Genomic DNA, 25,510 nt, shown 5'->3' with positions numbered 1-25,510 from the left:
AGGCCATTCAGCCCATCGAGTCTGCTCTGCCATTTCATCATGGCTGATCCATTTCCCTCTCAGCCCCAATCTCCTGCCTTCTCCCCGTATCCCTTCATGTCCTGACTAATCAACAATCTATCACACTAAGACTTGGCCTCCACAGCCGCTTGTGGCAAAGAAATCCAGATTCAGCACTCTCTGGATAAAGAAATTCCTCCGCATCACTGCTCTAAAGGGATGCCCCTCTGATCTAATGCTGTGTTCTCTGGTCCTTGACTCTCCCACAATAAGAAACATCCTCTTCACATCCACTCTATCGAAGTTAAGGGGCTCAAAACTGCTCACAATACTCCAAGTGAGGCCTCACCAGTGCTTTATACAGTTTCAATATTACATCCTTGCTTTTATATTCTAATACACTTATTATTGAAGAGGACACGAGCAACAGGCGGGTCTACAGTTTGATGTGCTTACTGGGCAGTGAGCTGATCCACGTTTCTGGCGTACTGAACATCTCTGCTGGCAAGTGAGGATCTCCCTGTAGGATCTGGTCAGGGTCGGTCTTTATCCACTCACTGGGAGAGCAACTGGCAACGCTTGCTGGAGGCATCGGTGAGTCTGCAAAAGTTAAATTGCACAGTCATCAGTAACAGTCATCAGCACTGACGAGCAAACACGTGCACTTACACTGCACCCGTCACATCCTTTGCAGTGGACCACAAGATATAGGAGCAGAATTAGGCCATTTGGCCCATTGAGTCTGCCCCGCCATTTCATCATGGCTGATCCGATTTTCCCCTCAGCCCCGATCTCCTACCTTCTCTCTGTATCCCTTCATGCTCTGATCAATCAAGAAACAGCCTCTGCCTTAAATATACATAAAGACTTGGCTTCCACAGCTGCCTATGGCAAAGAATTCCACAGATTCACCACTCTCAGGCTAAAGAAATTCCTAATTTCCATTCTAAATGGACATCCCTCTAGTCTGAGGCTGTGTCCTCTGGTCTTAGAATTGGCTGCACCTCACTGCCAATTCCCAGATGGGTCAGCTATGGCTAAAATTAATTAACATTGACCAGCCTAGTTGCCATAATTTACTTCGGGTCACACCACAGCGCAACCAGCCATTTGACACAACCTGTCCACACCAACCAGAATCTTGGCTGGATTCACAAGACCGATAGGGAGACACATAGAGTGATTTGGGACTGTTTTCACTGGACAACAAAGGAGAATGAGGGGTGACCTTATAGAGGTGTATAACATCACGAGGACCATGGACTGGGTGAACGCACAGTCTTTTCCGGGCCTTGGGGACAGAGGCTTAAGGTGGGTGGGGTGGGGGGAATTTACTGGTGCTAGTTCATTACTCTCATGTACCGAGATACAGTGAAAAGCTTGTCTTGCACACTGTTCGTACAATCGAATCATTACACAGTACATTGAGTTAGAACAAGGTAAAACATTCACAATTAAGATTAACGGGTAAAAGCTACTAAAAAGTGCAGTGCAGGTTATGTGCAAGGTCATAACAAGGTAGATTGTGAGGCCAAGTCCCATTTCATTGTACAAGAGGGTCTATTCTAGAGTCTGATAACAGCAGGATAGAAGCTGTCCTCGAGCCTGATGGTATGTGCTTTCAGGCTGTAGTAAACTTCAGTAAGAACCTGAGGGGCAGGTTTTTCCAACCCAAGAATGGCCAACATATGGAATGAGCTACCAGAGAATGTGGTTGAGGCAGGGACAGTAATAACATTTTAAAAAGGTACTGTATTTGGACAGGTACATGAGTGAGAAAGGTTTAGAGCAGGGCCAAAGACCAAGAACACTTACCATTGAGGTTGAGAAATGGGAAGCTCTCCTGCATCTGCACAAAGAAGAGGAGGAAATTAGTACAACTGCAGGTAACCCGACGGACGGCCAAGATGTACATTGCTCGACGGGACAATCGCAACAATCAAAATAGGATTTGACAACGTTACAGAGAACTTGACCTGTGGCGCCACTGTAGTGTAGCGGTTAGTGCAACGCTATTACAGCTCCCGGCGTCGGAGTTCAGAGTTCAATTCTGGTGTCCTCTGTAAAAAAAAAAGTGTTTGCATGTTCTTCCCGTGTGTGGGCGGGCTTCCTCTGCGTGTGCCGGCTCCCTCCCAGTGTCCAAAGATACAATAGTTGGTAGGTTAATTGGTCATTGTAAGTTGACCTATGATTAGGCTCGAATTGAATCAGGGGATCGCTGGGCGGGCAGGCAGCACGGCAGGACAGTTCTGCGCTGTATCGCTAAATAAACAAAACATTAACAGGGCTGGGACAAAGCTGTCCCTTCAGAACAGAGATGAGGAGAAATTTCATTTGGGAGAAGGTAGCGAATCTGTGAAATTTGTTGCCACAGACTGCAGTGGTGGCCCAGTCACTGGCTATATTTAAAGTGGAGGTTGATAGGTTCTTGGTTACAAGGAGAAGGCGGGAGAACGGGGTTGAGAGGGAAAATAACTCAGCCATGGTGGAATGGTGGAGCAGACTTGATGGGCCGAATAGCATCGTTCTGGTCCTATGGAAGGTGAAGTAAACAAGGCTGTGTGAACTGTAAATGGGTCGAGTTGTTTCCTTCTCAGATACAACAACTGTGTTCAGTTCTGGTTGCCTCATTATGGAAAGGATGTGGAAGCCTTAGAGATAGACAATAGGTGCAGAAGTAGACCATTCAGCCCTTCGAGCCTGCACCACCATTCTGAGATCATGGCTGATCATCTACTATCAATACCCGGTTCCTGCCTTGTCCCCATATCCCTTGATTCCCCTATCCATAAGATACCTATCTAGCTCCTTCTTGAAAGCATCCAGAGAATTGGCCTCCACTGCCTTCCGAGGCAGTGCATTCCACACCCCCACAACTCTCTGGGAGAAGAAGTTTTTCCTTAACTCTATCCTAAATGACCTACCCCTTATTCTCAAACCATGCCCTCTGGTACTGGACTCTCCCAGCATCTGGAACTTATTTCCTGCCTCTATCTTGTCCAATCCCTTAATAATCTTATATGTTGCAATCAGATCCCCTCTCAATCTCCTTAATTCCAGCGTGTACAAGCCCAGTCTCTCTAACCTCTTTGTGTAAGACAGTCCGGACATCCCATCACAGATGGCACAGAGGAGATTCATCAGGATGCTGCCTGGACTAGAAAGCATGTCTCATGAGGAAAGGTGGAACAAGCCAGGATTGTTCTCTTTGGAGAAAAGGAGGATGAGAGGTGACTGGATAGAGGTGTTCAGGAAGTTAAGAGGCATAGATTGAGTGGAGAACCAGCCCCCTTTTCCCCAGGGAGTACAATTTCAAAGAGGAAAGTATGGGGGGGGGGAGGGGGGATAGCAGATGTAGTTTTTTAGAAAAAAACAATTGTGGGTGCAAGGAATGCGCTGCCAGGGGTGGTGGGAGAGGCAGCTAGATTAGGGGCATTTAAGAAACTCTTAGGAGTGTGGACAATAGAAATAGAAAGGAGGGAAAGGTTAGATTGATGTTGGAGTAGGTTAAAAGATCAGCACAACATTGTGGGATGGAAAGCCTGTACTGTGCTGTACAGCACTATGCTCAATCTGCTCAGCAGCATGGGAATGGGATTTCAGTTCCCAGATTCCAGATGTTATTGAGAACCTCGAGGCTGGGTGTCAGAGGAACATGGAAGGCTTGTTAAGCACCAGAGGGAGCACGACAGTTCTCCCAATTCCTCACCCGCCTGCCTAACCGGGGAATCTTCAAAGAACATAGAACATTAAAGCACAGTACAGGCCCCTTGATCAATCACGTTGTGCCCACCCATTTAACCTACCCAAAGCTCAATCTAATCCTTCCACCCTAAGTAACCCTCCCATTTTCTTTCATTATGTACCCATCTCTGAGAGTCTCTTAAATGCCCCTAATGTATCTGTTTCTACCACCACCCTGACAGGGTATTCCACAAACCCACCACACTCTGTGTAAAAAAAAAGTCTACCTTTGATATCCCCCCAGACGATTCAGTATCAATGGATCTTGCTCCAATAACGTGTCCTTCACCTCACAAAGCAATCACTGGCTACAGTGACCCAGACTGGTCAGAGTGTAGCTCAAGCTGATAGCACTGAGAGTTAGGATGGGCAAAAACCTCCAAGGTTTGATGTGGAACTGTTCTCCTGAGCAATATTCCCACTTCCAAGATTTCCACTCACCTCTATTTGGGGCTGAGAACTCGAGTCGTCGTCCTCCTCATCTTCCAAGTCCACGTCGTTTTCCTCCCACGGAACCGATCCTGCAAGACGCACATCAACGTGCTCGTTTTACTTCTGGTCACCACAACTCACTCCCCACTCGAGGTCCGAAAGGTCGTTATATTGCGGAAAGTAGCAATCCCAAAACTAACCCCTGCGCAACACCACTAGGCACCGGCAGCCAACCGGAAAAGGCTCCCTTTATTCCCACTCTTTGCCTCCCGCCAGTCAGCCTCTTTCCTTTAATACCATGGGCTTTTAACTTGTTAAGCAGCCTCATGTGTGGCACCTCGTCAAAGACCTTCTGGAAATCCAAGTATACAATATCAAATGATTCTCCTTTGTCTATCCTGCTTATTATTTTGTCAAAGAATTCCAACAGGTTTGTCAGGCAGATGTTCTACCCCATCTGTAGTCTCTGGCCTCTGAAATTATACTTGCTTTACTGTTACTCTGGGATGTTAAATTTTATTAAATTCAGCTACATAAGTGCATTACTGTTGGCAGATAAAGAGCAATACTGACACTTATTGCCATCTGTTGGAAACTCCCCAAAATTAATTCATGGTAACAACTGCTCACTGTAACTTTTGCCAAACACAAACTAAGAGCTGGTGTCCATACCTGTGCCAGAACCATCGTTATAAAGCAGGAGGGATTTCCTACCTGGATTGCTGTGTCCACCGTTAGCCTGGGGAATGTCGCACACTTCATAAATCTTCAGCGGATTCATGGGGATCTCTTTGGTGCCGTCGTAAATGAGGTTGAACTCGCGACTTTTGTTGAGCGCGCAGCGAAGCTGAGCTTTCCACTTGGCGGGATCCGGTTCGTCGATCCCCTCCTGGTATTTCCCCGTCTCCACTGCCCAGGCCTGCAGGTTGTACACACTATGATCAATCCCTCGAGTGACACGGCGTGAACGTGCACCATCACGCCTCATTCCTCGCTGTCCTGCTGATGAAATGGGCTGCCCATCCCACGATAAACGGGCCAGGACGAGAACACAACCTGTCCCGTCACCTCTCACCACTTGTCACACAACTCTCGGTGTCTCAGAATCGGGTCTGACTTAGATAACATGAAACCCGTTGTTTAGCAACAACGGTACAGTGGAAAGGCATAAAATTACTATAAATTACAAGATAAATAAATAGTGCAAAAAAATAGATTGACTTTGCTTCTGACACGTACACAGAAATATTGAAACACAGTGTGAGGATGCGCTGGGGGCCGCCCACAAGTGTCACCACGCTTCTGGCACCAACATAACACGCCCACGACTCACTAACCCCAAACCATACGCCTTTGAACTGTGGGAGGAAACCAGAGCACCTGGAGGAAACCCATGCCATCACGGGGAGAACGTACAAACCCCTTACAGACAGTGGCGGGAATTGAACCCGGGTCACTGGCACCGTAAAGCATTTTGCTAACCACTACGCTACCGTGTTGCCCCTACGGTAGTGTTCATCAGGATGTGAGAAGGTCCCGTCAACTGTGCAACCGGCGATAGGCACAACAGCCAGAGCTCACCGTTCTCTGTGAGGAGTTGGGACATCCTTCCCGTCATCGCGAGGGTTTCTTCCAGGTGCTCTGGTTTCCTCCCAGATTCCAAAGAGGTACCGGTTGGTAGGTTATTTGGTCATTGTAAATTGTCCCTTGATTAGGTTCGGGTTAAATCGGGGGGGGGGGGGGGGGGGGGCGGTGCAGCTCAAAGAGCCTACTATGCACTGTTTCTCATAAATAAAAATCTAATGCCCTTCCTCCCCAATCCCTATTTATTTTCTCTTTCCCTCTCACAATCACTCCTTGCCTGTTCTCCCTCTGGTGCTGCCCTCCCCCTTACTTTCTCCCGAGGCCTCCCATCCCATGATACTCTCCCTTCTCCAGCTTTGTATCCCTTTTGCCAATCAACTCCCCAGCTCTTAGCTTCCCCACTCCCTCCTGTCTTCTCCTATCATTTCAGATCTCCCCCTTCCCCTCCAACTTTCAAATCTCTTACTATCTTTCTTTCAGTTAGTCCTGACGAAGGGTCTCGGCCCGAAACATCGACTGTACTTCTTCCTATAGACGCTGCCTGGCCTGCTGCGTTCCACCAGCATTTTGTGTGTGTTGCATGAATTTCCAGCATCTGCAGATTTCCTCGTGTTTGGGTAATGCTTAGAGGTGATTAACACCGTCCACCAGGAAATAAGCAACGCTGCTCCCAGTTCAGTGATTACTGGCCGATCAGGCTCAGAATGCTGGCTGACAGTGCTCAGTCAATGCTGCTCCCAGTTAGGCAACACTGATTTTTTAAATTCATATTTTAATTTTAGTTACTTTATTTTGAGAAACCACACAGAACAGGCCCTTCTGGCCCAACAAGCAGTGCCGCCCAAAAACACAGATATTTAACCCTCACCCATTCACTGGACAACCTACAATGAACAGTTAACCTTCTAACCGGCACATCTCTGGACAGTGGAACTGTGGACGGCACCGGAATTGAACTCTGACCTCCGACCCCCCGAGCTGTCATAGCACCACACTGACCACTGTGCTACCGTGGTGACACAGCCTTGTTTTACAAAACCCTCCAGGGCTGCATCACTCTGACCACATCCCCCCCCCCCCCCCCAAACCCCACACTCAGGCTTCTGCATGTGCCCATGTTATGTCCTTACAGGCCCGAATCTGTGTCCACTGGTGCGTGGGAGGGAGGACAGGCCGTTTCGGCTGTTGTTGTTTTGTTGCTTGTTATATTCTGTCTTGTTCTGCCAAGCACAGTGGCCACATGATGGTGGCATCAGAATGAGTGGCACACTTTGTGGGCTGCCCCCAGCCCACCTTCGGGTGTGTTGGTTGTTAACACAAATGACGCATTTCACTGTATGTTACAATAAATAAATTTGAATCTTACACCACTAACAGCCTGGATCCCAGGACACGGATTTCCTTCTAGTCTCCTCCCATTCCCACTCAATTCCCCCTTCTTCCTCAGAACCCACCTCATCTGGTTATCTGCCCCAGATCTCCTGGTTACAGCTTGCTCTACTGCGTTCCAGGCTTGACAAGTTTCTGTCTAACGAGTTACTATTGTTCATATGGGAATTTACTTCCTTGTGTATCAATTGGTATTTTTTGCCTTTCAGTTTAGTACAAATTAAAAACATCATTATCTAATCATACACACAAAAGATTCAGCAGATGCTGGAAATCTAGAAAAACACAAAGCGCTGAAGGAATTCAGCAAGTCAGGCAGCATCTATGGAGAGGTCAGCATTTTGGATTGAGACCAAGGTCCTGATGAGCGGTCTTGGCCTGAAACATCGGCGGTTTATTCCCTTCCATAGATGCTGCCTGACCCGTCAAGCTCCCACAGCGTTGTGTGTGTGTCGTTCCAGATTTTCTAATTTTTTTTCTCCCCACCCCTCTATTTTTTCAAAATTTAATCCATGGTGAATTTCCCAAGGACACTGGAATGAGGAGAATCACCAGTCTCGGTAAATATCCAATTATCAGAGGTGATGCCAGGAGGAAGGGAGAGACGGGGAATTTGTGATGTGTTGAAAATCAGACAGAACAGAATCTATCAGCCCCACATTGTAAAGTGGCAGGGGAACAGATCCTTTGGAGTACAAGCATAAACAAACCCTACTAAACCCAGCGAAATTGCAGCCAGCCACAATATTCAACCCCTGTCACTTGTGCCCTGTTAACATACAAAAGTTGAGGTTTTATAACGCAAAGGTCAGACCACACTTTCGTGTATCATGAGCAGTTTTGGACCCCTTATCTGAGGGGAGATATGCTGGCATCGGAGAGGGTTCAAAGGAGGTTCACGAGAATGAGTCCAAGAATGAAAGAGTTAACATACGAGTCGTGTTAGATGGCTTTGGGCCTGTACTCGCTGAAGTTTAGAAGAATGCAAAGTGTAAGGGGTGGGAAATCTATCAAATGTTGAAAGGCCTAGATAGAGTGGATGTGGAGAGGTTAATTCCTGTAGTAGGGGAGTCCAGGACCAGAGGGCACAGCTTCAGAATAAAGGAATATTCATTTAGAACAGAGATGTTTATTAAGCTCTTTAGCTAGAACAGGGGTTCTCAACCTTTTTTATGCCATGGACCAATACGTTAAAGCAAGGCATCCGGAGACCCCAGGCTGAGCCAGAGGGTGGTGAAACTGGAATTCATGGCCACAGACAGCAATGAAAGTCAAGTCATTGGGTATTTGTAAAGCAGAGGGTGATAGGTTCTTGATTAGTCAGAGAGTCAAAGGTTACGGTGAGACAGCAGGAGAATGGGGTTGAGAGGGATATTAAGTCAGACATATTGGAATGGCAAAGCAGACTCAAATGGTCTGAATGGACTAATTCTGCTCCTGTGTTTTGTGGACTCCTGCAGAGAGTTACGCGCTCATTTTCCAGTCAGACTATGGGTAGCTAGTAGTTAGCACACTGCTTTATAGTATCAACGACTCAGGTTCAATTCCCACCACCAGCTGTGAGGAATTTGTGGGTTCTCCCCATGACCGTGTGGGTTTCCTCCAGGTGCTCCACTTTCCTCCCACAGTCCAAAGATGCACCAGTTAGTATGATAATTGGTCATTGTAAACTGTCTCTTGATTAGGCTGGAGTTGAATCGGGAGTTGCTGGGCAGCGTGGCTCAAAGGGCCAGAAGGGCCTATTCCGTGTTGTATCTCAATCAAAGACAAACAACTACAGGGGCCGAGGATTGTGCAGCAGACTGTGGGAGGAAGTCAGCGGGTGGGGCCAATAGCTAGTTGACGTTTGGGGTCAAGATCCTCCATTTGGACTGGACCAGCATTTTGTTAGTGACTCTAGATTTTGGCATCTGCAGTCTCATATCTTCCAGACTGGGGATTGTTTTAATTTAAAGGGGACGGGGAAAGGATGTAAGGTTAACTAAAGGTAATCATCAGGGGATCAGAGGTGGAGAAGGTCCGCAGCTTTAAATTCCTCGGTGCTATTATTTCAGAGAACCTGTCCTTGGTCCAACCCGTAATGCAGTTATGAAGAAAGCACGGCAGTGCCTCTACTTCCTTAGGAGTTTGCCAAGATTCAGCATGACATCTAAAACCTTGACAAATGTCTATCGACGTGTGGTGGAGAGTACATTGATTGGCGGCATCACGGCCTGGTACAGAAACAAGATTGCCCTTGAACGGAAAGTCCGACAAAAAGTAGTGGATATGGCCCAGTCCATCACAGATAAAGCCCTCCCCACCACTGAGCTCATCTGCACTGAGTGTTATCACAGGAAAGCAGCATCCATCATCAGGGACCGCCACCACCCAGGTCAGGCTCTCTTCTCACTGCCGTGGTCAGGAAGAAGGAATGGGAGCCTCCGGACTCACACCACCAGCTTCAGGAACAGTTATTACCCCTCAACCAACAGGGTCTTGAACCAAAGGGGATAACTTCAATCAACTTCTCTCACCCCCTTCACTGAAATGTTCCCATAGCAAATAGACTCACTTTCAAGGGCTCTTCAGCTCATGTTCTCGATATTTATGGCTTATTTATTAATTATTATTTTTTCTTCTTTCTTTTTCTATTTACACAGTTTGTTGTCTTTTGCACACTGGCTGGAGGAGTCTTTCACTGATTCTGTTGTGGTTATTATTCTCGGTTTATTGAGTATGCCCACAAGAAAATGAATCTCAGGGTTGTCTGTGGTGACATATATGCACTTTGATAATGTACTTACTTTGAACTTTAAAAGTTTTTGGTTTATTCTTGTCATACGGATAGAGATACAGTGAAGAACTCGGATTTGCATGCCACCCAGCCACATCATTCCAAACACGTGCGTCAGGGTAAAGCAGTACGGAGGGAAAAACAACAGCAGATTGTAAAACTGTCTCGTATGTAAAGTACCACCATGCAACAGTTGCTGGCACTTACGGATCTTAAACTCAAAAGCCCTCTGAGACCAGACTCAGCTCCACCGTTGCTTTCGGTTGTTAAGCTTTAGAATTCCTAAGCCACTCTCTCTCTCTCTTTAAACTGCAACTCTGACCACACTTTCCTGTCTTGTCTCCCTCTGGCTGACAGCCTCTCCCCGCTCAAGAAGCTAAATTCTTGGGACAGTTTCCAATACTCGAGGGGCCCCCTCTCCCTCTTCATGCTGAGAAGGAATAAGGGACAGGATATTTTCACCCCAGAGGTGGAGTTTTGAACATAGGTGGGAATTTGGTCGAGGTAGTCACGAGGATAAACGTCAAACAGAACGCAAGGACAAGAACCTGAGGGACAACTCCAAACCTGTCTGGGAGCACAATATTCAGATCAGCTCCTCTCCCTCTCAAGGCTTCCTATAACAATGTCCACCTTCTCTAGAGGTAACTGGAGGAAAGTATGGGGGGATGTCAGAGGTAAAGTTTTTTTTACAGAGTGGTGGGAACGTGAACACGGTGCAGGGGTGGTGGTAGAAGCAGACACACTGGAGGCATTAAGAGACTCTTAGATAGGCAAATAGATGATAGAAAAATGGAGGGCTATGTGGGAGGGAAGGGTTAGATTAATCTTGGAGTAGGTTAAGGGGTCGGCACAATATTGTACTGTGCTATAATGCTCTATGTTCTCAGACATGATGCTAATCTGCACTTAATAGTACTTAAAGACCTGAGACCGCCCAACATCACTCTCTCAATTAAAACTGAAAGTTAGCAAGGCAAGAAGAGAAACTGAGCGGGAGCAGTTGAATGCACTTTTGTAAAACAGTTTAGATTCACCGCCCCCTTTAGCCAGAGGGTGGCGAATCTGTGGAATTCATTGTCACAGACGGCTGTAGTGGTTAAGTCATTGGTATATTTAAAGCGGAGGTTGATAGGTTCTTGATTAGTAAGGGGTTAAAAGATTACGGGGAGAAGTCAGGAGAATGGAATTGAGAGAGATAATCAGCTACAGCAGAATGGTGGAGCACACTTGATGGGCTGAATGGCCTAATTCTGCTCCTATGTCTCGTGGTCTTTAGCTTTCTCCTTCTGGGACACTGCTAGTGGCAGAGCGTCATAGGATATCATTCCTACCTGTGGCCATCAAACTTTACAACTCCTCCCTCGGAGTGTCAGACACCCTGTGCCAATAGGCTGGTCCTGGACTTATTTCCACTTGGCATGATAAACTTATTATTTAATTATTTATGGTTTTATATTGCTATATTTCTTCACTATTCCTGGTTGGTGCGACTGTAACGAAACCCAATTTCCCTTGGGATCAATAAAGTATGTCTGTCTGTTTCCTCCGTCAGCAGAAAACCACGTACACACACTCAGGGGCCACTTTATTAGGCACAGGGGGTACCTAATAAGTAGCCACTGAGTGTAGAGTCAAACAACACCGAAACAGGCCCTTTGACCCAATCATCCACGCTGACAAAGATGCCGATCCAGGCTAGTCCCGTTTGCCAGCATCTGTTCCATAACCTTCTGAACCTCTGCCTTAAATATACATAAATACTTGGCCTCCACAGCTGCCTGTGGCAAAGAATTCCACAGATTCTCCATTCCAAAAGGATGCCCCTCTATCCTGAGGCTGCGTCCTCTGGTCTTGGGCACTCCCACCGTCCTCTCCACATCCACTCTATCCAGGCTTTTTGCCATTCAGTAAGATTCAATTAGATCACCCCTCATTCTTATGAATTCCAGGAAATACAGACACAAAGCTATCATATGCTCTTTATATGACAAGTCATTCTATCCTGGAATCATTTTCAAAAACTTCCTTTGAACCCTCTCCAGTGTCAGCACATCCTTTCTAAGATAAGGGGCCCAAAACTGCCCACAATACTCCAAGTGAGGCCTCACCAGTGCTTTATAAAGTCTCAATATTACATCCTTGCTTTCATATTCTAGTCCTCTTCAAATGAATGCTAACATCACATTTGCCTTCCTCGCCACAGACTCAACCTGCAAATCAACCTTTAGGGAATCCTGCACAAGAACTCCCAAGTCCCTTTGCACCTCAAAGTTTTGCATTTTCTCTCCATTTAGAAAACAGTCAACCTTTTCATTTCTTCTAGCAAAGTGCATGACCAGACACTTCCTGACACTGTATTCCATTCACCATATCTTTGCCCATTCTTCTAATCTGTCCAAGTCCTTCTGTAGCCTCAACCACTTCCTCAAAAACTACCTTCCCCTCCAACAAGTGGGGTGTGTCAGGAATGGACAGGAGGAGGAGTATAGGAAACTGATACAGGACTTTGTGATATGGTGCAACTCAAACTACCTGCGTCTCAATGTCACCAAGACCAAGGAGATGGTGGTGGACTTTAGGAGATCTAGGCCTCATATGGAGCCAGTGATCATTAATGGAGAATGTGTGGAGCAGGTTAAGACCTACAAGTATCTGGGAGTACAGTTGGACGAGAAGCTAGACTGGACTGCCAACACAGATGCCTTGTGCAGGAAGGCACAGAGTCGACTGTACTTCCTTAGAAGGTTGGCGTCATTCAATGTCTGCAGTGAGATGCTGAAGATGTTCTATAGGTCAGTTGTTGAGAGCGCCCTCTTCTTTGTGGTGGCGTGTTGGGGAGGAAGCATTAAGAAGAAGGACGCCTCACGTCTTAATAAGCTGATAAGGAAGGCGGGCTCTGTCGTGGGCAAAGTACTGGAGAGTTTAACATCGGTAGCTGAGCAAAGGGCGCTGAGTAGGCTACGGTCAATTATGGAAAACCCTGAACATCCTCTACATAGCACCATCCAGAGACAGAGAAGCAGTTTCAGCGACAGGTTACTGTCGATGCAATGCTCCTCAGACAGGATGAAGAGGTCAATACTCCCCAATGCCATTAGGCTTTACAATTCAACTGCCAGGACTTAAGAACTTTTTTTAAAGCTATTATTAATGCTTTTTGAGTTAGTGATTTAGATGCATATCATATTATTACTGAGTTAAGTATTGTATATAATGAGTTTTTGCTACAACAAGTGTATGGGACATTGGAAAAAATGTTGAATTTCCCCATGGGGATGAATAAAGTATCTATCTATCTATCTATCTATCTATCTAACTATCTTGATATGCCTGCAAACTTTGCAACAAAGGCATCAATTCCATCATCGAAATCATTGACATAGAATGTAAAAAGAATCAGTCCCAACACAGACCCCTACGGAACACCACTAATCACCAGCAGTCAATCAGAAAAGGCTCTCTTTATACCCAATTTGCTTCTTGCCTATCAGCCACATGGGCCCATAGCTTGTTAAGCAACCTCATGTGTGGCACCTTGTCAAAGGCCTTCTGAAAATACAAGTACACATCAACCGATTCTCCTTTGTCTATCCTGCTTGACATTTCTTCAAAGATTTCCAATAGATTTGCCAGGCAAGATTTCCCCCTGAGGAAACCATGCTGCCTGCTGCCTATCTTACCACGTGCCTCCAAGTTCACCAAGACCACATCTTTAACATCAACATTTTCACAACCACTGACATCAGACTGGCCTATCATTTCTGTCCTTCTGCCTCTCTCCCTTCTGGAAGAGTGGAATGACATTTGCAATTCTCCAGTCTTCCAGTCCTGGTTATGCGACCACAGACACCAGGCAGACAATCTCTGAAGAGTATTGATAATGACTGGGGTCACCCATCTTGTAAAGACACTGCCCAGAAGAAGGCAATGGCAAACCACTCTTGCAAAAAAATTTGCCAAGAGCAATCATGGTCATGGAAAGACCACGATCGCCCACTGCATGTAATGATGACGGTGGTTGTACTGTTGACATAAAACAGCAGATATCCTGGCATATGCCTGGTTCTGATGATGGAACAGTCATGTAACTCTTCCACATGTACTGTGCAACTCTGAGACTCTCTGAATCTCAAGCACCCAATGTTTCTACCAGATAGTGATCAGGGTAGCACATTTCTCCACTCGATCCAGCTGGCAAGCAGGGTCTGTCTGCAGGAGAAATACCAAAGAAGATATAACCATCAAACCAATATAATAAAAACCATGTGCCCACCTTAAAGATGGTGTTTTCTTCCTCCCGTGGAGGGCTGTGGCGGGTCGCATGCTTCCAAGGAATTTGGAATCGTTTGTTTTCTCGATGGAGCCAAACAAGCCCCGGGAAAAGTCCACTGTCGACCTGGGCCACGAGCCACGGCTTCAGACGCACCCTTCGCTGGTGCACCGCCATCGCCTGGAACAGAAACCCTTGTTAACCGGAGAAAATAGAACGGTCACTCACCAGAGATGGAGAAACATGGGATGGCATGCATCTACATACTAAAGTTCAGAAACTTTGCAACGCTTGAAAGATGACGCCGAGCTACGGCCTCTGTTGAGATCCGCGGCTCAAACTTAGTTGGGCTTTTTTTTAAGCATAGCGGTTAGCGCAACGCTATTACAGCTGTCGTGGTTTCTCGTGCCCCACAAACGACCAGGAGACGCAGAAGATTCTTCAAGAAGGGTTAAACTTTAATTTGCAAATCAAAGCTGAGACAGTCATTGAGCTAGTTGCTGATTGCCCACCGATCCTTGTACATAGCATTTTTTATAGCAATCTCCTGGTTTAGTTGTATTAGCATATCCAATTGGTCTACAGTTGTGTATCACAAGTACACCCGCCACTATTGTTTCTACCCATTGACTTAATCATGTTCTAATCTACATCTCTTAGCTACCTCTCATTAACACACCATTATCTTCTACATTCTTAAGATTTCATTCTCCTACTAAATTGGATACATGCATAGCAAATAGCAAGCTCAAAGCTGACTACATAGTTTTGGATACACAGCAAACAATGCAACTTTTATACTCCAATACAGCACGGGCGTCGGAGTTTGGAGTTCAATTCTGATGTCCTCTGTGTAAAGTACATCTGTACGTCCTTCCCATGTTCCCGTCCTCCCCCCATCACAGTCCAAAGGTCAATCGGTCATTGTAAATTGCAAACATTTGATATTACACTTTTCTGAAAAGGATTTAGTTCTAACGATTTCTCCAAAATACCCGAAGAATCAAGATTTGGAAAGGTACGAAGTACAGTGTTCAAGAAATTCCTAATCTGTAAATATCAAAAAAATGAGATCTGGGCAAATTATGTTTATTAGATAATTGTTCAAAAGACATAAAACAATGATCCAAAAATAGATCAGAAAATCGTAGTATTCCTTTAGTCTTCCAAGCTGAATAAGCTTGGTCCATACTAGAAGGATGAAAAAAGAAATTGGATACAATAGGAATAGTTAAAACAAATTGATTCAACCCAAAACATTTCCGAAATTGAAACCATATACGTAAAGTGTGTTTGACTATCGGATTGTCAATTCGTTTATGCAATTTAGAAAGAGCAAAGGGAAGAGAAGTCCCTAAAATAGAACCCAATGAAAATCCTTGTACAGATTTAGTTTGCAGATTTACCCAATGAGGGCTAGGAGATAAATCCCAATCCCTTAACCAACATTTCAAATATTGAATATTAATTGCCCAATAATAAAATCTAAAATTAGGCAATGCCAATCCACCTTCCTTCCTTGCCTTCTGTAAATATCTTTTACCTAATCTAGGATTTTTGTTCTGCCATATATATGAGGAAATTTTTGAATCAACATTATCAAAAAAGGATTTTGGAATAAAAATTGGTACCGCTTGAAATATATATAAGAACTTGGGTAAAATTATCATCTTAATAGCATTAATCCGACCTATCAGAGATAAAGACAATGGTGACCATTTAGTGAAGAAACATTTAATCTGATCAATTAAGGGTAAAAAATTAACCTTGAATAACTCCTTATGATTTTTTGTAATTTTAATCCCCAAGTATATAAAAAAGTCATGAACTAATTTAAAAGGTAAATTTCCATAAATTGGAACCTGTCTATTTAAGGGGAACAATTCACTCTTATTAAGGTTCAATTTATACCCGGAAAAATTACTAAACTGAGCCAACAATGATATAACTGCAGGAATGGATTTCTCAGGATCAGAAAAATATAACAAGTCATCTGCGTATAATGATAACTTATGTATATCCATCCCACAAGTAATGCCAAAAATGTTAGGTGATTCTCTAATAGCAATTGCCAAAGGTTCTATAGCAATATCAAATAATAATGGACTAAGAGGACAACCTTGCCTGGTACCCCGAAATAAAAGAAAAAAGGGAGATCTTTGATTGCTAGTAAAAACTGAGGCTACTGGAGTATGATATATCAATTTAATCCAGGATATAAATGTCAGACTAAAATTAAACTTCTCAAGTACAGTAAATAAACATGGCCATTCAACTCTATCAAATGCTTTCTCCGCATCTAATGAAATGACACATTCTAAGATGCTGCGTGAAGGAGTATAAACAATATTCAATAATCTCCTAATATTGAAAAACGAATAGCGATTTTTAATAAAACCAGTTTGATCCTCCGAGATAATTTGAGGTAATATCTTCTCCAGCCTGGTCGCCAGTAACTTGGAAAAAATCTTGGAATCTACATTCAATAAGGATATTGGTCTATAGGATGCACAATCAGTAGGGTCTTTATCTTTTTTCAATATTAAAGAAATGGAAGCTCTATAAAAAGATTGTGGCAATTTACCTAGTCTATTTGCTTCTTCAAAAACCTTGCATAACCAAGGAGAAAGAGTAGAGGAAAAACACTTTAAAAATTCCACTGTACACCCATCTGGACCTGGTGCTTTCCCAGAATTCATAGAGGAAATAACACCATTAATTTCTGCATCTGTAATAGGAGTTTCTAATATTAAAAGTTCTTCTAATGATAATTTTGGAAAATTCAATTTCCCAAGAAAATCATGCATGATATTATGATCACGAGGAATTTCAGAATGATACAGACAGGTATAAAAATCTTGAAAAGATTTGTTTATCTCATTATGGTCAACTGTCAGTTCACCATTCTGTTGACGAATCTTAATAATTTGATGTTTAACCGAAGCATTCTTCAATTGATTAGCTAACAGTTTACCCGATTTATCACTATGTATATAAAAATCAGTTCTGGTTTTCATTGATTGATTTTCAATTGAAGATGTAAGTAATAAACTGTGTTCCATTTGAAGTTCAACCCTTTGTTTGTAAAGCTCCTTACTAGGAGCAATCGAATATTTCTTGTCAATTTCTTTAATCTTATCAACCAATAAAAGAGTTTCCTTCTTAATACTTTTTCTCAAACCAACAGAATAGGAGATAATCTGTCCACGTATATATGCTTTAAAAGTGTCCCAAAGTATTCCGCAGGAAATTTCATTCGTGAAATTAGTTGAAAAGAAGAAATCAATCTGTTCCTTCATAAATTTAATGAAATCCGGATCTTGCAGTAAGGTAGAATCAAATCGCCATTGCTTAGTACTAGAAGCTGTATCCATTAATTTAATAGGAAGTTTCATTGGAGCATGACCAGAGATAGCTATAATGTCATAATTACAACCAGTTACAGATGGAATAAAACGAGAGTCAATAAAAAAAGTCAATTCTCAAGTAAGAATGATAATTATGTGAGAAAAATGAAAACTCTTTGTCCTTAGGATGCAGAAATCTCCAAATATCGAAAATTCCATTATCAGTCAAAAAAGAATTGATGTAAGTGGCCGACTTATTTGGTAAAGTCTGAATGGATATAGATCTATCCAGCAAAGGATTTAAACAACAGTTGAAGTCACCACCCATTATTAACATATATTCATTTAGATTAGGTAGAGAAGTAAATAAAGACTTAAATTAATCCTTCAAAGGATTAATAATAATAACCAAAAATAAAATACAATGGTTAAAGTAAGTAAATTAAAAAGATTAGCTAGTACGTCAATAAAGAAAAACTTTAATTGGAATATAAAATGTAAAATAAACCTACACCAATAGTCAGAAACAAAATCTGGTTTTGGAAACAAAAACTATCTTGTAACGATCAAAACCATACATTTATTAGAGACGAGAATCCGAAGCAGTAGGATAGTTCTCATCCAGAAAGCTTTGAGCATCAGATGTGGAGAAAAAAACACTACGTGGTGCATTCAAAGGCGAGATTCTAAGTTTTGCAGGGTATAAAAGCGCTGGTTTTAGGTTTTTCTCATAACATTCGGACATCAAAGGTTTAAAAACGAGCCGCGCCTTCATCACTTCTGGGCTGAAATCCTCCACGAGCCGAAACTGGAATTCTCTCAATTTAACCATCCCTAAACGCTGAGCCAAACGAATAAGGTGCTCTTTAACATGCACATAATGAAATTGAACAATTACAATATAGAATTATGCGCCGATCACCAAGTTCTTCATCTATGGGCACGATCAAGTAACGGAGGAATATCTGGGAATACCGAAGGGAACGCATCCTTTAAAAGTTGAGTGAAATACTTCGAGGGGTCCCCTTGTTCGATACCTTCCGGGAGACCAAGTATGCGTAAGTTCTGTCTTCTAGACCGATTTTCAAAATCGACTCTCTTGGCTTTAAGGTATTTCCAACTGTTTAATCACCGAAGATAATTTCTGCTCCAGTTTCTTGATTTTCAAGTCTCGCTTCCGAGCATCCTCTTGCAGAGTTGCGATTAGAGTTTGATGCTGTTTAACTTCATGATCAATCTTAGAGAATCCTGGAAAACCTTTAAATCTGCTTTGAAAGTTTGTCGCTGTTCTTCAAATTTTTCATTCAAGAGCTCCAATATCGCATCACAAGTCAATTCAGTACGCTTAGGATCAGTCTTTTTTTTTCTTTCCATTGCCATTAGAATCTTTCCCAGGGTTTCGCCCTTTAGATCTTAAAGGCATTTCAGTACTCATTTCTTCAAAATTCAGAGTACCCTCTTAAAGTCCAAAAAAGTAACAAGAATCTTCTGGTGTAGGTAAAAATAAGTTAAATAAGGGTGATCGATCATAGGTTAAAAAAGTAAAGGTTATGGAGCTAATCTAAAACAGTGCTCACTCCATGAGCGTCTCCTGGTGACTCCATCGAGACTTTCTCATGTATATATACCGTCTGAGTAGCTTCCAAACTGATGACATGAATATCGATTTCTCTTTCTGGTCAAAAAAAAATTACCCTCATTCCTCTTCTTCTATTCCTCACTGTGACCTCTTAGCTCTTCTCAACTACCCATCACCTCCCCTGTGTCCTCCTCCTTGCCCTTCTCCTCTGGTCCACTCTCCTCTCCTATCAGATTCCTTCCTCTCCAGCCCTTTACCTTTCCCACTCACCTGGTTTCACCTATCACCTAGCTATGCTCCTTCCCCACTCCCCAGCTTTTCGCTCTGGCATCTTTCCCCTTCCATTTCAGTCCCAAAGAAGGTTCTCACCTGTGTTTATTCATTTCCATAGATGCTGCCTAACCTGCTCAGTTCCTCCAGCATGTTATGTGTTTTGCCTTAAGCATCTGCCTGTTGGGTTGTGGCTCATGTCTAGAAGGGCAGACAACAATCATATCCAACACTAGTTGGCCAATGCTGCACCTGTGTCTGCAGGTCTGGTCACCATATGTGAAGGGTATGAGGCTACAGAGGGAGTAACAGGGCTATCACCAGGAATGGAGAGTTACCACTTTGAGTGTAGAACATTAACCAGTAGATACTACAGCGAGGATCTCACCTGGTCCCTGAAATCCTCCATCCTGATCAAAAAGGCCCAACAGTGTCTTTATTTCCTGTGGAGAATCAAGAAAGCTCACCTCTGTCCCAGGATACTGATGGACTTTTACCGCTGTACCATTGAGAGCATACTCACCAACTGCATCTCAGTGTGGTATGGCAATTGTCCCGTATCGGACCGCAAAGCACTCCAGCGTCTGGTGAAAACTGCCCAGTGGATTATCAGCACCCAATTGCCCACCATTGAGAACATCTACCATAAACGCTGCCTGGGCAGGGTGAAAAGCATTATCAAGGATGCATCTCACCCTAACCTTGGACTTTTTACTCTCCTCCCATCCGGTAGGCGCTACAGGAGCCTCCGCTCTTGCACCAGCAGGCTCAGGAAGCGCTTCTTCCTGAGGCTGTGACCCTGCTGAACCTCACATCACAGCGCTAAGCAGTATTGCACCCATATTGTACTGTCTCAGTACTTTTATATTTGTGTGCTGTAGCACTTATTTTTTATTCACAATTATTTTGTAAATAATACTATGCTTTGCATTTCTGGTTAGATGCTAACTGCATTTCATTTGGCCTAGTATCTGTACTCGGCGCAATGACAATAAAGTTGAATCTAACCTACAGTCTCTTCAGCCCACAATGCTGTGCTGCCCTTTATAAACCTTCTTCACAATCACTCTGATTCTGATGAAGGGTCTCGGCCCAAAACATTGACTGTTCACTTCCCTCCACAGACGCTGCCTGACCCGCTGAGTTCCTCTAACACTTCAGTCCTGACGAAGGGTCTCAGCCCGAAACGTTGACTGCTCATTTCAACGGATGCTGCCCGACCTGCTGAGTTCCTCCAGCTTGTTTGTACGTGTTGATTTGACAACAGCATCTGCAGTGTACTTTGTGTGTCCTCTAACACTTCTTTATGGACCCGACCATTAACCTAAGGGTCTGTGGACCCCAAGTTGGGAAACCCTGCTCTGGCATTTTCTGTGTGTGGAACGGTAAGACCTGGTGAAGAGGAAGATGTCAACGCCCTGCAATGTATGAGGGTGGGGTGGGGAGAGAGGATGGTAAATTACTTTAAGGTGTCGAGATCAAGGGCTATCAGCAGAGGGGTGGAAACAGGGGGCGGGAATGGGAGGGGTTTATGATACACTACGTGGAAGGAAGACACCAGGTGTGAATATAGAACAGTACAGGCCCCTCAGCCCGCAATGTTGTGCTGACATTTTAACATACACTAAGATCAATCTAACCCTTCCCTCCCATATAGCCCTCCCTTTCCTTTCATCCATGTGCTGATCCAAGAATCCTTTCAATGTCCCTAACGTATCTGCCTCCTCCACCACTCCTGGAACACACTCTGTGCACCCACCACCCTGTGCAAAAAACTTACCCCTGACATCCCCTTATACCTGCCCCCAATCACCTTAAAACTATGCTCTTTCGAATTAGCCAGGCACGCCCAGGATCCTCTTCAGTTTGCGTATAAGGAGAAGGTGGGAGTGGAGGATGCTATCACGTATTTGCTGCACAAATCACTCTCTCACCTAGATGGGGTCAGTTGTGCTGTGAGGATTACATTCCTTGACTTCTCTAGTACCTTTAACACCATCCAGCCCAAGATCTTAAGGCACAAACTAACGGAGATGGGAGTAGACTCTCACATGGTGGATTGGATAGTGGACTACTTGACAGATAGACCTCAGTATGTGCAGTTGGGAGACTGTAGGTCTGACACGGTGGTCAGCAGCACAGGAGCGCCGCAGGGAACCGTACTCTCTCCGGTCCTGTTCACCCTGTACACATCAGACTTCCAATATAACTCGGAGTCCTGCCATGTGCAGAAGTTCGCTGATGACATGGCCATAGTGGGGTGTGTCAGGAATGGACAGGAGGAGGAGTATAGGAAACTGATACAGGACTTTGTGATATGGTGCAACTCAAACTACCTGCGTCTCAATATCACCAAGACCAAGGAGATGGTGGTGGACTTTAGGAGATCTAGGCCTCATATGGAGCCAGTGATCATTAATGGAGAATGTGTGGAGCAGGTTAAGACCTACAAGTATCTGGGAGTACAGTTAGACGAGAAGCTAGACTGGACTGCCAACACAGATGCCTTGTGCAGGAAGGCACAGAGTCGACTGTACTTCCTTAGAAGGTTGGCGTCATTCAATGTCTGTAGTGAGATGCTGAAGATGTTCTATAGGTCAGTTGTGGAGAGCGCCCTCTTCTTTGTGGTGGCGTGTTGGGGAGGAAGCATTAAGAAGAGGGACGCCTCACGTCTTAATAAGCTGGTAAGGAAGGCGGGCTCTGTCGTGGGCAAAGTACTGGAGAGTTTAACATCGGTAGCTGAGCGAAGGGCGCTTAGTAGGCTACGGTCAATTATGGAAAACTCTGAACATCCTCTACATAGCACCATCCGGAGACAGAGAAGCAGTTTCAGCGACAGGTTACTATCGATGCAATGCTCCTCAGACAGGATGAAGAGGTCAATACTCCCCAATGCCATTAGGCTTTACAATTCAACCGCCAGGACTTAAGAACTTTTTAAAAGCTATTATTAATGCTTTTTGAGATAGTGATTTAGATGCATATCATATTTTTTTACTGAGTTAAGTATTGTATGTAATTAGTTTTGCTACAACAAGTGTATGGGACATTGGAAAAAAAGTTGAATTTCCCCATGGGGATGAATAAAGTATCTATCTATCTATCCATCTTGTCAAGTCACCTCTGATCCTCTTTCTCTCCAAAGAGAGTAGTGCTGGTTCACGCAACCTTTCCTCATAAGACATGCTCTCTAATCCAGGCTGCATCCTGGTAAATCTCCTCCGCACCCTCTCTCAAAACTTTCACATCCTTCCTATAACAAGGTGACCACAATATCCTCAGTGTGGTCTAACCAGACCTTTACAGCGAAGTTGGAACCATCAGCTGGTGAGAGTTTAAGCTGCACTGACCTCTCAACAGGGTTCCTGTACCCGACCTGTCAGTGACACCAGGTCCCACCTGCACCAGCTTTCACTTTCTCCTCCTGCTCTGGAATATTCCAGAGGCAGAAACACCTTAAACTTTCCATACCACCCTGCCCTAATTGTCAAAATAATCCGACCCTCCCACACTGGGTACATGGTCCACAGTCCAATCCCACAATTCCACTCCACAGTCCAATCCCACAACTTGGGTATGCAGTCCTTCAGTTCCCAGCTATTTGATAAGCCTCCAGCTACACTCTAATCTTACCAGGCTCTCTGCCTTTGCCAGCCTTTCAGACAGAGCTCCAAGCACACACTCTGAGAGAAGAAGGCTCAACAAGTCTCTTTGCGGAACAGACTCCATGCGCCGAATGGCCTCATTCTCCTCCGAAGTCTTATGATCTCATTTGCAGACCTCCACCCCGTCCAGGGGAGAGGGAGAGGGAATCTCCCTGGTACAGGGGGTAAACACGAGGAAACCTGCAGATGCTGGAAATTCAAACAACACACAAAATGCTGGTGGAACACAGCAGGCCAGGCAGCATCTATAGGGAGAAGCGCTGTCGATGTTTCGGGCCGAGACCCTTCGTCAGGACACTGTCTCAGCCCGAAACGTCGACAGTGCTTCTCCTAAAGATGCTGCCTGGCCTGCTGTGTTCCACCAGCATTTTGTGTGTGTTTGGTACAGGGGGTGACAGAGAGGAAGGAACTCTCATTGTAACTGGGGTGTCAGAGAGGTGGGGTGAACCTCACTGTAACGGGGTGTGGGGGGGGGGAGAGAGAGAGAGAGAGTCTCACTTTAACAGAGGTATTGGGCAGGGGAAGGAATCTCCCCGGGACAGGGGAAGACAGATGGGGAGAAGTGAATATACCTGGGATAAGAGGTGTTATACAGAGAGGGGGTGTTCGCTCCCTGGGACAAGCAGTCCTAGACTGAAGGAGGGAGGGAGGGAGAGGGGTTGCAAAGAATGCTGCCGACAAACTCTCCCGGAGTGAGTCAGCAGCGTGTCTGCCCCCGCGGGGGAGTCTCCGGTGGTTGTTATCGGAAGCTGAGAGCTCCAACACCCGAGGCCGGAACTGGGACGGGACAGTGGGTGGGGGACGGGACAAAGGGAAGCAGACTGAGGCTCGTTAATTACACACAGAGCGATAGAGATTGTCCCAACCACTGACTGATCAACACACCGTCCACCCACACCGCCACTACAGTATTTCCCGTCAGTCACCTCAAGTACAAACAAGCGTCACTTTATAGACATACAATCAGTGTATATAAACTACTTTATGTGTTTATATTCACCATGCATGTTTTTTTTTAGTATTATTATCGCGTTCTTTATCTTTTGTGGCTTTTTTTGGGCTGCATCAGATCCGGAGTAACAATTATTTTGTTTATTTTGCACTTTTGTACTGGAAATTACATTAAACAATCTTGAATTGTCTTAAATCGAACAACCCGAGACATTCCCCACTCCTCCCAACACGCACACACACCGGCGCTTCCTACTCTCTCCTCTACAAGACTATTCCTGGGTCCCTCCAACATATCCCACCCCCACCCCCAGCAGGGGTCGGTTCGCCCCCACCCCAGACACAACCCCGCCGGGGAACCTCCAGTTTGGGCAAGGGGGTAGGGAAGTAAAAGGAAGGAGGGAGAGAGAGAAAGATGGAAGTTTGATGAAAACGAGGGGCCAGAGAGAAGGAGAAATGTGAAAACGGCGAACACTGTACCTCGCTCGGGTCGAACACCTATCTCCACCCTCCGTCTGCTGTTGTTCCGGGACCGGAGTCCAACTGCCTCCTCCCAGCGCCGAGAGTTCACCACGGGTACGGTCGCTTGGCTTCTCCTTTTCTTTTCCTTTCCTCTCTCCCTCCCTCCCTCGGCAGCCTGTCCTTTCCTCTGTCTCTCCCTCCCTCCCTCCCTCCCTCGGCAGCCTGTCCTTTCCCCCCTGTGCCGAGCGGCCGGTTTCGGTTACCCAGGTGAGATAGCTGACTCACCGGTCACATGAGCCACGCACTTCCCGCATCTACCTGTCGGGTTTCGACGACAGTGTCTCTGAGTCACGTCGGTGGTTCGGCGGACAGGGTTCGGGAATCCCTGTTCCCAACACACTCCACTGGGAATGGGGAACGGCCCGGCTCCCACAGACCGGGGCGGGTTTGTTTCCGTCAGAGCCGTCTCGTCCTCAAAGACCGGCGGAGTCAAAGTCCCGGAGTACAATATGTACACAGAACCGTGCAGAAATATACTTATGCAAGCAATGTTTGGATAAGTACATGGATGGGGGTGAACGGCTATGGTTGATGGGATTGATCAGATTAATTGTATCGAATGGCCTGTTTCATCGGTGCAGTGTTCTTTGACTCTACGGTACAGACTTTTCGGCCCTCGATGATGTGCCGACCTTATAAAGTACTCCCAACTTCAAACTAGCCCATCCCTCGCACAGCCCGCCATTTCTCTGTCACGTGTGCCTCTCCAAGAGCCTCTTACACGTCCCTAAAGTATCTGCCCCTACCGCAACCGCTGGCGGGCAGTAACAGGTAAAACAATAACTGAATGATGGTAAAGGATGAACTGAAGGAAATTTGTATTAGGCAAGAATCGGTGTTGGATAGACTGTTGAGTCTGAAGGCTGACAAGTCCCCAGGACCTGATGGTCTGCATCCAAGGGTACTTAAAGAGGTGGCTCTAGAAATCATGGACGCATTGGTAATCATTTTCCAATGTTCTATAGATTCAGGAACAGT

General features: G+C 45.0%; 1 protein-coding gene across 2 annotated transcripts in view; it reads right to left on the bottom strand.

The window, feature by feature from the left end:
- The window catches only part of irf6 (interferon regulatory factor 6), a 33,163-nt gene extending 8,028 nt beyond the window's left edge, over positions 1 to 25,135 (bottom strand). The window contains exons 1-6 of one of the 2 annotated variants that reach the window (XM_073030883.1): positions 24,758 to 25,135; positions 14,202 to 14,378; positions 4,891 to 5,095; positions 4,186 to 4,265; positions 1,816 to 1,849; positions 457 to 600 (exon numbers count right to left, since the gene is read on the bottom strand). In XM_073030883.1, coding sequence (XP_072886984.1) covers positions 457 to 600; positions 1,816 to 1,849; positions 4,186 to 4,265; positions 4,891 to 5,095; positions 14,202 to 14,375 — 637 coding nt within the window. In that variant the 5' untranslated portion in view covers positions 14,376 to 14,378; positions 24,758 to 25,135. Of the gene's footprint in view, positions 1 to 456; positions 601 to 1,815; positions 1,850 to 4,185; positions 4,266 to 4,890; positions 5,096 to 14,201; positions 14,379 to 24,490; positions 24,646 to 24,757 lie in introns of those variants that run through there. The other variant, XM_073030882.1, reaches the window with a different exon arrangement.
- Positions 25,136 to 25,510: the final 375 nt, after the last annotated feature.

Source organism: Hemitrygon akajei, chromosome 27 (assembly GCF_048418815.1).
Source record: "Hemitrygon akajei chromosome 27, sHemAka1.3, whole genome shotgun sequence".
Lineage (NCBI taxonomy): Eukaryota > Metazoa > Chordata > Chondrichthyes > Myliobatiformes > Dasyatidae > Hemitrygon > Hemitrygon akajei.
This window is presented reverse-complemented; position numbering and strand designations above follow the sequence as displayed.